Consider the following 18,430-nt stretch of genomic DNA (forward strand, 5'->3'; position numbering starts at 1 on the left):
AAGGGATTAGCTGAGATCTGTAGTTACTTAACCTTCAAGTGTATCTTGCAGGGGATCAATCTTCCCAGCCTTTGAATGTGATTTCAGCAAAATAACACATTCTAAGGAAAATGAAAATCAAATATGTGTCAAGAAAATTTCAATAGTTGCCCGTGTCTAGATTTGCAAGAAAATACCTATTAAATTCTTTTGCTATGGATGTAACTGCTACTATACCCTAAAGATACACTTAATGGCAGTAACAATTCAATGTCTTAGCAGGTACTAGAAAATACTGCAGTATCTTATTTATGTTACAATATTATAAATTTTAATTTGTGCGTTTGCTTTTTACCAGCATGTGTAACAAAATTGATTTTGACAAAATTTAGCTTTGAAGATAGAAGCACATGACATAAAATTGATTTAGAATAGAGTTATCAATATTGCCACATGTTGGCTATCTCCAAAAACAAAGTAGACAAAGTCCAGTATCTAGGTCTTTCAGGCCAAATACTTCAATCCACCACTGGAGCCCAAGACTAAGGCTCCAGTGAGCGTGTCCTGTGGCTCTCCCAGGTCATCTCAGAGCATTGTAAGGCTCTTCCCAGCACGCTGATTTCTAACAAAGGCTATGATCTCTGTTCAAGAATATATATTATTCCCAGGGATTTTCCCAAGTTATGGATGTCAAACTATAGCTAAAGATCAACTGTCATGTCTTTTAGCAAAGTTAGGCTCTATCAGAAAATAAAAATTAAATAGTTAAAAAGTTACCTCCACACACATAAGGATCCACAGGCACAATTAAGAGTTTAGGTAATACACACACACACACACACACACACACACACACGCACGCACGGCATTTAATCTTATTGGGTAGTTCTATTCATCTTTAAACCAAAAACTTGTTTAAAAGAATCATTTTATGAAAATAAGAATATTATAAAACATGTTATTTAAAACTAATAGAATGGGTATAGAAACAATAGTCAGAAGAATTTGCTCAATTAAAATAAAATACTATACATTTTAAATGTCCACTGTTTAAACAATGGGTTTTATCATATTAGACTTAATGGTTATTAAAATGACAAATATGTGAGTCTACAAATTTATTCAATATTCAACAGATATTTATTGAGTGCCTACTATGTACCAGGCAAAATGAGTCCATGTGCTAAGGATCCATCAAAAAACAAACATACAGCTATTCAACGGGCATAAAGTTTCAGTTAAGCAAAACGAATAAGCGCTAGAGAACCTCCATATAATATTATACTTATAGTTACCAATACTGTATTATACACATAAAATTTTGTTAAGAGGGTAAACTTTATGTTATGTTCTTATCACAACAAAATAAATTTCAAACAAACAAAAAAAGATAAGGAAAAAAGAACAAACATACAAAAAACCCCACTGTGATTAAACTTAATTCTAGTGGCAAATAAAAGAAATAAAAATGGTAATTAAAAATGCAGAATATACAACAATATGCACAGAAATTATATTGCTATATAAAATATATATGTGCATTGACTGATATGATTTAGGAGCAATAGGATTTAATGTTCATCTGATTATTTTTTTAAAAAATAGTGTGGTAAGAATTGCATTAGAATTTTAAAATAGCATAATGCTAAAAATGTTTTTCATTCTAGCTAGGGACATCCAACAATTCATTTCAGTAATTACTCATTAAAAACTACTAACTGTTATTGTTATTATAAATTTAGTCTAACATTTATTCTAACACAGCAGCTGCTTCTGGTCTAACGGAGGACTCAGGCAAGATACCAGGTCACTGATACAGTATAATGTTTGCCATGATAGGGAGAAAGAAAAAAGCATTAATCTCCTTTTTTCATCAAAGGAGATGAGCAAGAAGTTTACACATAAGGGAAATAAAGAAACATTACCTATAGTAGACAATGCACAAACGGAAGAACTATACACTACACTTGAGGAATCAAGTCTAATAGGACAATAATCTATGTCTCCATTTGATCTAAATGGGCTCATATTTTAAATAAAATTAAAACATTGAAAAAAGTAAATAAAATGTTTTGATAACTTGTGCTTTCCTCTTATTTCAGATTCTTCCAGAAGTCAGTGGGTTTTAAGGGACATCCATTGGTAAAACACTTGTCACAGGCATTGATTGCTGATCCTGACATTTGAACATGGCAAACATTGCCCTCCGAAACCTACAATAAAAAGGGGAAATTTTGGCATTATGCTATAATGACTTGAAATTTTAAACACTTGCAAATACAGCTGATACCACTACTGCCACTGACATCTCCAGATAAATTTTTGGTTGCAATTTTAACATCTCCTATTGATAACTTTTATAAATGTATGAAAACGATAGGGTATAGTTAAAGACCAATTTTGTGCCACTGACAATAAACATTGAAGATATTTAATAAAAATCAATACTTATGTGTGTTTAAAAGGATACTTTTAATATCAATTGCAATGATTTATCAATTTGAACTAAGGATATGTATTAATGCACCTGTTCTTCTGAGCAAAGGCCAGTTGACATGAAGGGGAGTTTGAGAATGACCTTTCCAAAAGACCTTCCAAAAGCCTCTGAATTTAAAACGTCTTCTATATTCTTTTTATGTGGTGTTTGGTCTTAAAAGTTTTTATGTTTCCTCACATACCTGTAAACCAAAGCTGCTCTCCTAAACATGTGCATAAACACTTAAGTTTAATAGAAGCAGCGTTGGCATTCCAGGATCAAAATATTGGCCCTCTATTGAGATTTTTCTGGTCTGATACTTAAGCACAGTAGATTGGTTCATTGCATTTTTCAGCAGCAACAGGAAAAGACATAATCTAAGTTTCAATGAGGAGGCAGGAAAGAAATTTTTTGTGAGAGTCCCATTATAGCAAGAAAGGGGTTATTTCTCCATTACCCTGAATGACTACCCAGTCCCGAAGACCTCCATGTTAGCACTGGAGTTTTCTCTTACATTTGAATGACATGTCTTCTTTCTAGTAAATACACAACTATGCTACTCCCTTAGGAAGCCCAACATTGCCTTGCTTTGTCCATCTTCCAGTAACAGAACCACTCGTTTTTGTTTTTTTGGTTTTTCGTTTGTTTGTTTGTTTGTTTGTTTAGAATAATAGTTCCATGTATTTTGGGTGGGATAACCATGAAAACCAAATTGAGCCCACCAATGACCTCCCAGAAGCTCTTCCACCAGAGAGTCACCTGAGATGAAACACAAATTCGGGGATGCTGAGCTGGTAGAACTTGAGTCTTGGGTTGCCTGGTTCCGGGTGGGAAGAACCTGCCACAGAACTGGAGCTCTAGGCATTTAGGATTCTCAAAGGTGCATGAGTCAAATAACTTTTGCACTAGTTTGAAGTGAGTTTCTGTCACATCCCTTCTCAAAAAGTCTTAGAACATTATCTGTTGCCTTTTTAATGTTCTTTCTGTATGTATTTTTAAATTCAGAAGCATTGTAGACATTACTTACTTTTTATTAGCAACCACATAAATACAGGGATTGTAGAATGTAGAAGATTTTGCAAACAGTGGAGCAATGATGGCCATTGAGGGAGGAATCTTCTTTGGGTCACCAAAAGAAGCCCATAAGCACACGATGGAATAAGGGGACCACGCCACCAGAAACATCAATATCATTATTACAGACATCTGTAAAAGAAATCGTATTGGCCAAACCCAATACCTAAAATACCTAAATAGTTAATATATCTAAAACAGTATGAAAAATTATCTAGATTGAAATTTGAATATGTTTATGTTGTTGATAACATAAAGGAAAAACCCCTCATTGTACTTTGCTCATGTATGAAATCAGATGTTTTCTATGATAGCAAGAGCTTGTGAATGGATAGAATGTGACATAAATGTAAAGAAAGCTTGCTTTCTTTTGGTGTGCTAGGAAGAATACAAAAGCTGGCTTCGCTGGAAGACAAATATAAACTCACTCCTAATCCATTTCTAGTAATTGTGCAACGAACTGCTGGCATTGTGGGGTTCCCCCCCCCCACCTTCACTGTCATTATCTCCTAATCTAGAAAAATAACTTTCTAACTTTCTAAACTCAATCTGAAAAAAAGAATCCTATACTGAACTCATTGAATTCAAATATAGATCATTTGAGCTTGACATATAAAATGTACTATACAGACAATTTTGTAAAGGAGCTTTGTTGACATCTCATTTAAACAAAAATATAATTTTTACATTATTCCTTCCGAATTACCCACTGAAATGATGGAAAAGAGGTTTAAAAAGATATCAACCCAGAAGGACTGAGAATCACAGGTTAAACAATAGCTTTGTAAAAATTAAAACTGAATAACCTTTGTACAAGAGGCAAATTACTTAGCAGACACAAGAATGGTTAAAAAAATAAATTAATAATATTTAGAGAGCTATCAGTAAGGAAAAAAACAGACACAGACTAATCCATCACACAGAACTATAGAAAATCTGAGGAACTGAAGGTGATGACTAGCTCTGAATGTGGGGCTGCCCACAGAACTTCAAACAAGAGAGCTCATTGAAATCTGCAAAAAGCAGCAGTTAGAATTCCGAATCCCCTCTGCACTCCACTGGGCAGCTGCCCCTTCCTCTCCCCAGAAGCACCTCAGAAGGACAGCGTAAAAGGAAGGAGAGCAGGGAAACTCAGGAGTTGGGGACACTGGGCTTAGCTGAGAGCTGGAGTGCTGTACTAAAAAGAGGGGTGCCTCATGCTGTCCCCTCCCTGCTCTGAGCCATGAGCATACAGATAGACAGACTTGTATTCCCCCTGCACCCCGGAATGTGAAAGAATCTCCTCCTTGGAAACTGACCAGCCCAGAAGAAAATATGTAAAGACACAGATTGTCAGAAATCCCCCCAAGAAACATCCCAGCAAAAGAGCCTTTTTAGAACATCACTCTTCAATATGCAGGGACAGTCACTGACCACCAGACACTGAGGAAATATGCAAACTGACAGGCAGAGACCCAATGGCACAAAAACTCAGAGGAAACGAAAAGTATGTGATGAACAGAAGGAAAACATAAGTGTATACATAATAATATTACAGAAGTGAGAGAGATATAAAACAAGCAGAGGCTATTTAAAAGGAGTATACAGTATAAGATAATACTTTTATCTATAACAATGTTTTCATCCTATATATAAAAGATAGAATTTTTTAAATGCAATGGAAAGGTTGAACAATATGGTTAGCTGAGATTAGGTACGGCAAATGAGGTGAGTTGTGCAAGTGTAGGGTCAAATCCTGTCTCTAGTTAACATTTTATATTATGTTCAATATGAGTTTTTACATTAATTTTGACTTTTTAAAATACTGCATTGATTGACTACTATTTTTTTTTTTTTCGATTACTGAGTTTTTTTATGCCTGTTTAAATTTTGCCCCCAAAGCTTGAGCCTCAGTCTCTTCACCCAAATCCCAGACCTGGACAAGGCTGAGGAAATAAATCTCTCAGAAAGTAGATGCAAAAACAAGCAAACAAACAAAAAACAAGAAACAAACAAACAAGAAAACCCCAAACAGTGACAACATAGGTGAGAAAATTTTTTTATTAATTAGAAGGTAAATCCAGGGGATTAAATATCCAAACAAAAGGAGTTCCAGGAAAAGAGAACAAAAGAGAACAAAAAAGGGCAGGGAAGGGGAATCACCAGAGAAATAAAACAAAAACAAGGAATCGTCCACAGAGGAGAACCTGGTCTTCACGTTGCAAGCACTTACCCAAGGGCAAGCACATGAGTGAAAAAAGAGCCACTCCAAGGCACATTGGTAAGAAATTCCAGAAAATCAGAGAAATAGCCCTACTAGTTTCCAGAAAGAACACTCAGATAAGTCAGTCACCAGGAAACAGTCAGCAACACCGGAAGCTAGGAGACTGTAGAGCATGCCTTCAAAATTCTCTGAAAATCATTTTTCTACTTAGAATTTTATACCAGGCAAACAATCAGTCAAACGTGATAGGAGAATTTTAAGACATTCTCAGACATGCAAAATCTTTAAAAGTGTACCTCCATGTAACAGTCTCAGGAATTTTTTTAAGAAAGTACTCCACCAAATGAGAGAGAGTAACCAAGAAAAAGGAAGACATGCAACCCAGGAAACAGGCGATCAGACCCAGGACAGAGGTCGAAGGCACTCCTAGCTGGTGATGAAGGAGATCCTAGGATGCCAGCTGTCTGGGCAGTGGTTTCAGAGAATGGCCAGTGTAAAGGAGAGTGACAGGAAGAGCAGAGTGAGAGGCCCTGGAGTGCCAGGAAGGAAAGTTCTAAGAACAGGAGAAAGTCCATGTAGTCGCTGCTGCATTTAAAAGTACTGAGACGAAACCGATGTTGCTGGGGGAGAGATTAGAGATGTATTGGTGGCAAGTACACAGAAAACCAAACTACGAAAAGAGAGGAGGTGGTGAAAAAGAGAGGGGGAAATAGAAGGAGGAAGGGATAGAAAGAAAGAAAAAATAAACAAATTATGAACTCCATGGGGAAGAAAAAAGTTTTATAAAAAAAGAAATGTAAAACATAGATTCCTACAGAGCTGCAATAAATAAAATTTAGACAATCACAATAATATAAAACTGATTCTTCATCTTACCAAATAGTAACATTATACTAATAAGATAAAGAGAGAGAAAGGTTGGTGGTATAAGACAAATAAATTCTCATTGTCTGTAGCGGGAAATCAAAAGGTAGTAGCAAACAAAAATATCCAAAACAGCGGATAAGCACATTGTTTAGAAATATGGAGGCAAATACCAGAAAAAAGAGCCAGAGAGTAAAAATCAAGGAGTGGAGAGAGGTGACTCCAGGGGCCAGGGTATCACGTATGTGTAAAAGCGTGATTACAAAACATCTTAAGGATTTTAATGCCTTACCTTTGTTACATCTACCTGATCTGCCCATTCTCTGTTGAGGTTCTCAGTGCAGTTACTAGTACTATGACATTTAATAGATCGAGTGACATGGTAATAACAGTAAAACATCACTGCCAAGGGTACAATAAAATTTATCGCAATGACTGTCATTGTGAAAGAAACAAAAGATCTGAAAATAAGAAAAGGGAATCATTAAATCACTACTTATTTTTCATGTACTAAATAGAAGAAAAACAGAATAATAATTAAAAATAATACTGACACTATCCAGCAGTCCTTATTTTATTAAATAGTTTAAGAAGTATATTGGACTTTTAGTTCGTTTAGACTAGAGGTTGGCAAACTATGGCCTATAGGCCAAATCTAGTCTGTCATTTATCTGTGTAAATAAAGTTTTATTGGAACCACATTCATTTAAATACTGCCTCTAGCTGTGTCCACAAACATTGTTGCATAGTTCCAACAGAAACAGTATTGCCTGCAAAGTCTTAAATTATTTGTCAACTCTTTAGAGAAAAAAATTTAGACTTAGATTTAGTTTGAGATTTAAAAATATTCTATTTGTTTTTCTGAGTAATCTTTCACCTTCTTTAACAAACTAAATTATCCTCTTTTCACTGGTAAATATAGAGGTGCATCATTAACCAGTAAGCAAATCCTTGCAGTCACAGTTCTTTTGCTGAGTAATTCTCAGAAGATGCCTTATTACCAGATGGACTTGAAAAGATAAGGAGTCAGCCTGAGCTTTCACCAGAGCTGCATGCTGTCTGGCAATACTAACACTTTCCACTCATATTCTCCCTCTAAGGTGCAAATATCAGAATGGTGCTCTGTACCCCCTTTGCTGCCAGAGGAGAGAGAAGACGTGACAGGGGAAGGGGGAAACGGGGAGCTGGATGCCCTTTACTTGCAAACTAGCATAATTCAATGCTAAAATCACATCATCACTACCAAGGAAGCCCTTTCCCCACTCTATACGGAAAACATTTGATCTGAGCTTAAATTTGAAATAGTGAGAAAACATCTACATTAAAAGCATTTGATTTTTAAGTGTAAAAGTGTCTCTTACGCATCATTTTTCCGCCAGTTTATGGTACAGGTGGCCCCAGTAGGATCTGGGGCATAACTAGCCCACCCTATGATAGGCATCGAGGCCCAAAAGAGGCCATTGATCCAGGCCCCCAGAATCATGCTGATGTAAGTGTTGGTAGTCATTCTTCTTCCTATTAACAAACATGAAGTATTAGCATCATTTGCCAATAATGGAATTCATATCTTTCCTTTGTTTTAACTGATAATTCAAAGTTGTTATCAAGTAGATCCTATACAGAGCACTTTAGTGCACTTAAAGCCGATCTACATGGATTCACATTCTGGAAAAAAAAAAAAAAAGAATTTAACTGAAAATCTAAATAAAAAGGATCAGCCTGAGGATAAGCAGAGAGAAGTGCTTTCTAGAACTAGGGAAGCAGCATCTACAAAGACTCCCAAAGCGGGAAGGGCATGGTCAGGTCCCCAAAGTGAGAGGGCCCTAGCCAAAACGAGGCCTTGGAAGCTGTTAGGAAATCTGGATTTTATTCTAATAGAAAATCACTGAACCTTTTGAACAAGGATTATCAGAGGAATAAGACTGCCCATGACTGCAATCCATCATATTTATATTTTAAAGTGAATGCGAGTTGAATGATACTTTGGCAAAAAAAAAGTGGATTCATTGAGAAAGCTGAGAAAAGTGCTGTACCTGCATCAGGACGGCAGATGGTCAGGTATCTATCCATGGCCACGACTGTGAGTAATCCGATACTTGCCATTCCAAAAAAGATATTCAGTCCAGCATAAATCTGAAAATCAAAATTGGAAAGAATCCACCATTCTACACATCCTTCAAAAGACATTTATATTTTTATTCCATTGCTAGAATATATTTTAAATACATTAAATGTTTTTAATTTTCTAATTTTAAAATATATCTTCCATTGTCAAATTGTAATTAATTTAATACAGGCATTTATGGAAAATGTTTTGGGACTTCATAAAGTAAAATAATTTTTTTTTTAATTTTAAGACTTAAAACTTCTACAGAGCATACTCTGTTTTATAAACAGTAAAAAAACAAACCACCTATTAGGTGCAATGCATACAACCAACAAAAGATTAATATTCAGAAGGCAGACAATTCAATAAGGGGGGGAAAAAAACAGGAAAATAGAATAGTCACACAGAGGAAATCTGAATGTTTGTGACATGGAAAAGGTGTAAACCACATTATGTATTCAAAGAAATGCAAATTATAAGACACCATTTTGCACTAATCAAAAAGATAAAAATTTAAAAGTCTAACAATCCCAAGTGTTGAGATGAATATGGAGAAATAGAAGTTCTTGTAAGTGGCATAACCATTTTGGAGAGCAATTTAGTCACATTTGATAAAATTGAAGGTGAACATTCTCTACAACCCAACCACGCTCTCCTAAGCAATGTGTCTAAAAAATTCTCACATGTTGGAGGACACTTCATAAAATGAGTGACTTGCAACTTTGCCCATCAACATGACTAAACCTCAAAAATACAATATCAAATAATGAAAGGAAACTGCATAATGCAAACAATATATTATTTATATAAAATTTAAAACATTCAGACAGTATCTAGTTTATGTATACATTACTATGTAGTAAGATACAAAAATATTCATGGAAGAGAAGGGAATAAGATTGGGGATGGTATGCACCTTCAACAATATCTGAAAATTTTATGTTTAAAAAAGATAAACAACCTGAAGCACATATTGAAAAACATTAAAATTTGACAAATCTAGTTGGTACACACATGGATATTTACTATTTTCCATTACTCTCATTTTACTCTCTATAATTTTATAGCTTAAATAGTAAAATTTTAAAAATTCAGGCCAAAAGTCCTATTTCTCTACTATCCTAATGCAAATTAACATTAACATATCTCTTTGTCAGTAAAAATAATAGCAGACATATTTAACAACAATTCTTATGGAGGACTTACCATATTTAAAAAAAAATAACAAGTAGTACCTTAACTACGTAACTTAAATATTATGATATATCATAATAATTCCTTGTTTCAAGTGAAAGCAGAGTATTTCTTTATGAATTTGCATTATGCAAGTTTTCATCTGAATAGGCAAGTTTTTGCTTTTCTTCTCTAGTTGAATGCTAATTTTTTGTTTGCTTTTTTTCCTTTTGGTTGGGGAAATTTTGAAAATATAATGATGGCTAGCGATTTCATCTCTTATTAGAAAATATATTTCCCAGTCACTCCTGAAGCTGTTTTCAACAAAAGCACCTCCTCTATTACCTTATATAATCTTATTTAATTGAAATCTTTGAAATTTTTTTTAGACATTTAAATCTACATCTCTTTAATCTATTTTATTCAGCTTTCACTCCAAAGATCTCCAATACCTGACATCCTGCGTATCCAAATTTCCAACTTCCATACAGATCTGAAGCAGCAGACATGGGGTAACCAATGCTACTGACCCCTATATCAGTGACAGCCAGATTAATGATAATTGCATTTGTGGGTGTCCGAAGTTCCTTGTACTTAAAGAAGATGCCCAGAACTATTATGTTGCTGAGAATACTTATCATACCTGAGAACATATACAAAAATATCATACATTTTGTTTAAATGTTTAAAAGCATATCAAAATTAAATGTTCAAGCCTCTTCAAAAACGTAACAAATCCATTTTAGTCCATTTATTTGAAGAGCTTCGGATGCCCCTAAAACTAATTGAATATCTTCACAGCCTTTCTGTGAAAGAGAAATAAGAAAATTAAAACTTAAAGAATCTGCCAGTTGCATGAACCAGCACCTAAGGCTGGTTTTAATGTCATTGCTATTAATCTCTATCTTTGAAATTCCTCCCTTGCCTTTCATACCAGTCTACATCCCTTTTCATTCAACTAATTGCCATTAAACATTAATTAAGTATCTCCATGTCTAAGATTATGTGACTGTTCCAATATTTCTTAAAACTCAACATGTCCAAATCTGAATTCTTCATCCAATGTGCATGACAGGTCATTGCACGCACGCGCGCGCACACACACACACTGCAAACTTGGCTATCCAGAGAGGAAGCCAAGCTGGCCTTCAGGTACATTGAGAAGTCTCACAGGTGATATCACCCTAGTACATTTCCAGTCTGGGATCTGACTCTTAGCCTTGCAGGTGCAGAAACACAGTGTTGTTGGTACCTCAGAACTGGCTGAACTCGAGTTGACAGATGACCAAATTACTTCATCAGAAGCCAATGTATTAATTTACTGTGAGAAATATTGTTGAGTAGACCAGGTGTGTGTGTCTAACGCTCCTACATGTTGCAATGGATGTTTACGCTTCTCATAAACCTGTTGTGAGCCATACTAGGTTCTAACGATAGAGGTGCTAAAAAGATGCTAGAGCCATTTACTGGATTCCTAGCAGCTAAAGGAGGATAAGCAACCAAAGAAATAGAGTTGTTTTCACCACTGTGAAAAAAAAAAACTGGTGAGCAGCCCCCAGCTATTGTCTGAAAGAGGGATGGTTTCCAAGCACCAACACACAAAAAGCATCAGCTAAGGAGGAACTTTTATCATATCTTGGTACCTCAGTCAAAACTTCTGTTTATCATCCCGTTACACTAATCTTCCAGAGTCCCATTCTTTCCCACTCCATGCTGCCGGCAGAATGAGCTTGCTACAATATAGAATTAACCACAGCTTTTCTCCTCCTCAAATGTGCAGTACTCTCCAGCCTCCGAGATACAAGTCCATCTGTCCCAACTTGATATTGCAGACTCTTTGCCTCAATCTGTTTTCACCCTCTCCAAGGAAATTTTCATACTTGTCAAACAAGCTCTGCATTCTAGTTAAATATCAAATACAACGAATACTTGTTATAAATTTTGACTCATATTTCTCCCACTTGGAACACCCTACTTTATCTATACAAATACTACCCATCCTTCAAAGTTCTGTTTAGCCCAATTCTGCCACAAAGCCTTCTCCTACTGACAGTGTATTCTAAATTCCTGAGGGACTTGCTTATACTATACTCAGTCTTATGTGATGTTATATGTTTAACTTTTATGTATTCTCAGTTTTCCCATGTAGATTTCAGATTCCTAATGATTTCAATGTTCTTTGACTATGTGGCACATAGCAGATTTATATAATAAATGGACCACAATTAAAACTCCTATTGCTTAATTTCTATTATTCCTGAAAAGCATAATTAAGACACGATGACAGCAAATTTGATGATTGGCTCCACTTTTAGCATCTAGTATTATAGCATGTACACAAGAAATATTTCAAAAAGCTTACTGAATTGAAGAATCTTTCTGGGCTAGCTACAAACTTGATGATTTAAAGTCAGATAGACACTGTACGGTAAGTTGCTGCCTGCCAAGTGTGCAATCCAAATCAAGTAGCTGTGCTTTGGGGGAAGTCTTAGATGCAATGGGTGGTGTGAGGTAAACAGTGTAGCCCTTTTCTCTGTTCTCTCTGCCACGGTCTCAAGCACTCTGCTTCATTTCCCTTGCTGTGTTTTCCAATGAATAGACTGAGGTCATTTAACGGTTAGGTCTAAATTAATTTCCCCTTGGCTTCTGTGGCTTTTCTCCAATTTCTTTGGCAGATCCTTCTTCCTGGCCTTTCTTCATCTCTACCTTGTTAAATATGTGCATTGTTAAAGTTTCTGTCCTAGACCTTTCTTTTCACATCCACCACATACTCTGAGTAATTTCATACATATTCAAGGCTTTCTGCTGATACTTTCCAGATCAATATAAAATTCAAACCCACGTGTCCAGCTTTTTATTGGACGTCTCTCAAATAGAATGCAGAAACTTCTCCATCTGCCCCAAACCTGTTCTTACCCAGGTGTATTCCTATGTTGGTGAATAGCTTTGTCATCTATCTAGTTCATCAAAAAGGAAATCTAGTTGTCATCTCTGAGGCTCCCTCTCCTTCTCCCCCAATCTCCACATTCAACCATCGATTCTAACTTCTAGCTCTTACATGTGTTTATTTTTTTGTCCCCATTGTCCCTACTTTTCCTCAGGATCCTTTCTAATCTTAATAATGCAGGAATCTCCCACAAGCTACCACTATAGTTCATTTCTAAAGTACAAATTGAATCATGTCATTCAGTGACTGGCCTTTAAGACTTTTCCAGTTCTTCATTACCTGGTACATAGCCATTATCTCCAGCCTAATAGTTATCACCCTGCGTTTCACAATTAATTCATTATGAATTTATTTCAGATCCTTAACTCACCCTCTTGTTCTTTAGCCTTAATTATAGAAAGGGAGACTGCTCAAGTTGGTAAAAGTTCGTAAGCTAAAATCTAAGAGAATAAATTAGAAGTTAAATTTAAAATAAAAACTCTAAATAAGCTTTTGGTAAAGGTAACAAATAAAATAAATGCTTTGACTGAATTCATTTCCTCATAGTTTTGGATTTGGTTTAGAAGTTTAAGTGGGTTTTGTTAAAGGGAGAAAATTGGAGAACTAAAGAACAAATGTTCGAACAAAAGCATAAAGAGGTTAGATATGCTTCCTTCAGTTCATCTACCCAAAACACAAACAACACACACTCACAATGTTCTTTGATAAAACAGACACTTGTGTTGATTATATGTGAGGGCTACGGAACCAAAATGCCTGAGTTCAAATCCTGGTATAAACTACTTAGTAGATGTGTGTGTTGGCCAAGTTACCTAAACTCTTCATCTGGATAAATGAGGAAAAAACTAATTCACTTACTGAATTAATGTAAGAATGCGTTATTCTGTACATATATTTAAAATGGTGCTTGCTATATACCAACTATTCACTTTTATAGCAGCAGCAGCAGTGGTGGTAGCGGTCATCAGAATCGTAGTGATAAGATTACTACCATTAAAGCTACAGAGATAAGAACCAGAGAGACCATTTCTAAAAAGAAAATTTTCTTTGCATGTTATTTCTGTAACCAGATCAAAAATGCTATCCTTTCCTGGCTATCTACAAAAAACTAACTAAACCAAAAGTTTGTATACAAAGTATATTTATGGAATTGTTGTAAGATTTTCTCTCTAAGTAGCTTATTGATTTCTCATATGGTTGCAACAACAACAAAACAATCAAAAATAGAACTTGTCCAGTACTTATCATACAGAGGTATTCAAGTGAATGGGTTAGCATATACCTGAAAATCACAAAAATTAACTGAGGAACCACAATTGCCAGCTAGGACCAAAGTAATACACTGTGAAGTATGGGGAAAATAAGCAATTGTAAACTGAGTACAGTACTTTTCACCCTGCTTGTGAATATATTTGAAAAATTTCATAAATCAATCCAAAAAATAACCCAAGATAGCAGAATCACTTCTAAAATGCATTACTGAGCACAAATGGAAATGAAATGGTTGCTCAGTTGTAAAATGTATACAATTTAACTTATATATAAAGATGAGAATCGGAGAACTTCTACTGTCATTTCTCCCTTTTTGTTTTTGTTTTTTGGCAAATAAATATTTATCTTAATCTAATATATGCATCAATGTGTATATGTGGGGAGGAAGAAACAAATATTTGTCCAACAAATACCGTGTCATTTAGGTGCATTTATGTGTCATTTAATTTTACTCTTCATAACAACTGTGATAAGTAGCTTATTCTTATGCTGTTTTTTAGATAAGAAAATGGGAGAACAAAAAGGTGAAGGAACTTGTTCAATGCTGTAAAGACACTAAAAAATGAAATACAAAGCTCAAGAGTTTTTCAATATAGCATTCTGGAATGGGCTGAATTTTCATTCTGTCCTCAATGATGATACACTCTACTCTCTTTTTATGACTTTTTCTTTCCAGGAAGACCTTTTGATCTTAACTAGATTTCCACCAAGTACAAAACTATGAAAAGGATTTATGAAAACAGTAAATGACATAAAAATACATTTTTGCCATGGCAGAATCTTCCCCAATTAAAGCTGAAATAACAATAACCAAACATATAGATGATTATATAAAAGAATGATTCATTTCAGAGAAAACTTTTCTCAGCTCCACTTCACTGCTCTCACATTGTTTATCAAGATTCAAAGTGACTTGTGATATTAACAACCATTAACAATGCTTTCATTTATCCTCTTACCTACATTATCTAATTTGATCTTTACGGCCAGGAAATATAGCAAGTATCATCATCCTTATTTACATGAGCATTCCAACTTATAAAAGACAAGTGACTGCTGGAGGTTGGCCAACAATAAAGATCTTGATTCTGAAGCCATGCTTTTTCTACTCCTTATGCTGAAAACCACTGCTTTTCTTCACCCATTCGACAGCAAAATCACTGTTAATGGAGTAATTAAACATCCATACCTGCGATAATCAAGTAAGTTGCAACAATATTGTGTTCAGTCTGTGAAAAAACCGAGCCATCTTCATTTTTAGAGTTTGAACTGTTGCCTAAATTATTCCTTAGCATTTTGGAGGGAAGATATTGAAACAGCCTTCACAATAAGCCTTCAATAATTATGAAGTTCTAAATGCCACTGAGGGAAGAATTTTCAGAACCAATCATTTCCACTTCAAGACCTCAAAGAATGGCCTTTTCATAGAGGCCCTCCCGTACCAAATGTGATTGGTCCAAGGGGAAAGGATTTTAACTCCCAGAACAAGGGAAAAGCTTATTAGCAAAATTAAGAGAAATACCAAGGCCCACATTTTAACCAATTTGGGCATCAGTCTTATATCTAAGGAGATTATCAAGTGCAAACATCCCATTTACACAACATACTCAGAAAACCAGTGCAGGAGCTGACTTAACGGTTCCCTACTGGAAATCAGTTCTGAAATTAAGAGCCAGACTTAGTCCTCTCAAACTATTCAAAGTCCCTGTTTTCAGTTAACCCTTTCAAGTTTTTCCATTTTAGTTGTTTTATTTTTCCACAACAATTTACTAGAGATAATAAAGAGTCTCTCTTCATCCGAATGTCACACCCCTAAAGGTAATAATATTGTTTGGTATATATCACAAACATATATTCACACATGGGTTTGATGTTTCTCCCACTTTACACAAACATATATTCACACATGGGTTTGATGTTTCTCCCACTTTAAGTAAAAATATGGAGATATGCATATATGAAATCATTCTATATCTTGTTTTCCTCTAAAGTTATATAAATCCCAGGTCTACAAATCTAACTTATTGATAGTTATATTTTCATAGCACAATCTACTTCACAATCCACTTAATTTATTCCACATTTTGATATGCACAATTACCTGATAATAATAATCACAGCATGCATCAGTCAAGTATCTGGATTCAATCATCTTGTAAACCAGGGATCCTCAACCCCCAGGCTGTGGACAGGTGCCTGTCCATGGCCTGTTAGGACCCAGCTACACAGCAGGAGGTGAGCAGTGGGCAAGCAAAGGAAGCTTCATCTGTATTTGCAGCTGCTCCTCAGCACCAGCATCACTGACAGCTCCACCTCAGATCATCAGGCATTAGATTCTCATAGGAGCACCAGTCCCTTGTGCCAAAAATGTTAGCGACCACTGTAAAGGACAGGGCAATTCTAATGTTCTGGACTACCTTGTTATAAACTTAAAAACTGGGTTAGAATCTGACATGAACATTTATTCTTAGAAAAAGAACATTTATTGCTAGAATCCCCAACACTTTTTTACCTATGTTTTTATGCCATGTAATATTAAAACCTGATTCTTCTTAACTGAATTTATTAAAATCAGTAACTTTAGAGAAATGCCAGATGCACCAAACTGAAGCGTAAGCATATAACAGAACCACTAGAGGGCTGTATCTACCCATTTAACTTCATTTTATAAATCTTAGAATGGCATAGCAGGAAGGCACCGGAGCCTGCTTTTGCCTCAATTCTCTCAGCTACCTATAAAAACTGAAGAAGTTAAACTGGTTGGGTGATCAGTCCCAGACTTATAGCTACTAGAACTCAAATTTTTAATAAATGCAAAGTAACACTCCAAAGAGTGTCTAGCAAAGTGATTCACTAGCGAAGTGAATCTCGTCAGTATTCCAATTCTAAAATATTTTCAAATCGCTCCAAAGCAATGAACATAAAACTCAAGTAGAACTCTCGCTTTTAAAAAACTATGGGTTACTGGAATTTGAATCTTTTGGTGGGGCGGGCGGAGGGGGGGGGTGCATCCAGTATGTAGAAAACAAAAAAAAAGAATTGAGTATGCTTTGGTTCATGGTCCCTTCCTTTTCTGTTATAGATTATACCTAGCTGTATTATCCACTAATTACTTCTATTTACAAAAACTGAAGAATAATAATTTCAAAGATGGCCAACCGTCTGCTGCAGATAAAAATTTTACAAATATGAGGGTGGCAGGTTCAATTCAAAGTACTTTTTCATGCTTCTTTTGTGAGTGACACAGAAGTTATATTGGAATGAAGCTTAGAATACTAAGAAATATAACTATTTCAAATCAAAACATTTACATAGCTCACAATTCTTTAATTTCATAAACTTCACTTGCCTAAAGTCAATTCCTTCATACTCTTCTCAGATTTTCAGGAATACTAGGAAACACTGCTTAATTCCAGTAAACTGTTTAATTGCTATGGCAACAGGTACATTTTAACATGATGCAATCAGAATGTTTTTCAGTTAAAACTCAAAAGATCTAATATGTGAATAATCGAAATCTTTTACAATGGAACTCAGTGATATCAAAGTACCAAAATCACTAATATTAGGCTCCCTAAATATATGAACTTGATTCAAAACTAAATGTCCCAAAGGAAATCCAGGAAAAAACTACCATAAGGAAAGGAAAAAAATAAGATATGGAAATAAAAGTTTAAAGATGGCCAATAGTCAAAAGATATACCTAAGTAAAAGGTGAAGTCTCAAAGTGGTTTGTCTACAGACCTATACATATTGCCATCATAGCCATTCTAGACTTTTTTTTAATGTTCAAAAAAAGTATAGGAATGCTGCACTATTATTTGTCCATGGGATGATGTCATGGCCCTGCTAGAGTTTGCCATGTCTTTTAGAAACCCAAAGTAGAAACCCTGGCCCTAACGCTCACTGAAAATTCAACCCAAGGATTCTAAAAATAGCCTCCTTTCCCACATTGTAAAAGCTTCCTGTGAAACAGTGATTTTTAACATACTTTTTCATCATATCTATTTATGGCCTACATTTTTACTAAACCTGCTGCAATTCCATTAATCAAAAAAGATAAGTAAAACTCCCAATATTGGCATAGGCAATACTATATGCTACTCAAACGAGCATTCAAGAGTTAACCAAGTATTCGGTTAGAAAATTTAAGAAACAATACGGCAACATCATTCCTTCTGAGAAAACACACAAATAAAGGAGAAAAAAAATCATCGGCAGGGGAAATCACAGTATTCTAACTTGCTATCATGGTTACTTCTTGATACTAGCAACAGAGACCAAAACCAATTTCGTTTGGAATGTCTCTAGCCAGGAATCAAAAGTGTAGCAGGC

The 18,430-nt window shown here is 35.3% G+C and overlaps 1 protein-coding gene across 1 annotated transcript; it reads right to left on the minus strand.

Annotated features, from left to right (window-relative positions):
• Positions 1–26: 26 nt before the first annotated feature.
• On the minus strand, positions 27–16,357 carry RRH (retinal pigment epithelium-derived rhodopsin homolog). The gene is made up of 8 exons (XM_016140830.2): positions 15,285–16,357; positions 10,329–10,519; positions 8,630–8,729; positions 7,958–8,111; positions 6,889–7,057; positions 3,483–3,661; positions 2,060–2,192; positions 27–101 (listed from the first exon to the last, which is right to left on the minus strand). The coding sequence occupies exons 1-7, from the start codon at positions 15,388–15,390 to the stop codon at positions 2,105–2,107; spliced, it is 987 nt and encodes a 328-aa protein (XP_015996316.1). The 5' UTR covers positions 15,391–16,357; the 3' UTR covers positions 27–101; positions 2,060–2,104.
• Positions 16,358–18,430: the final 2,073 nt, after the last annotated feature.

The sequence above is a fragment of the Rousettus aegyptiacus genome, unplaced genomic scaffold (assembly GCF_014176215.1).
Source record: "Rousettus aegyptiacus isolate mRouAeg1 unplaced genomic scaffold, mRouAeg1.p scaffold_m13_p_10, whole genome shotgun sequence".
NCBI lineage: Eukaryota > Metazoa > Chordata > Mammalia > Chiroptera > Pteropodidae > Rousettus > Rousettus aegyptiacus.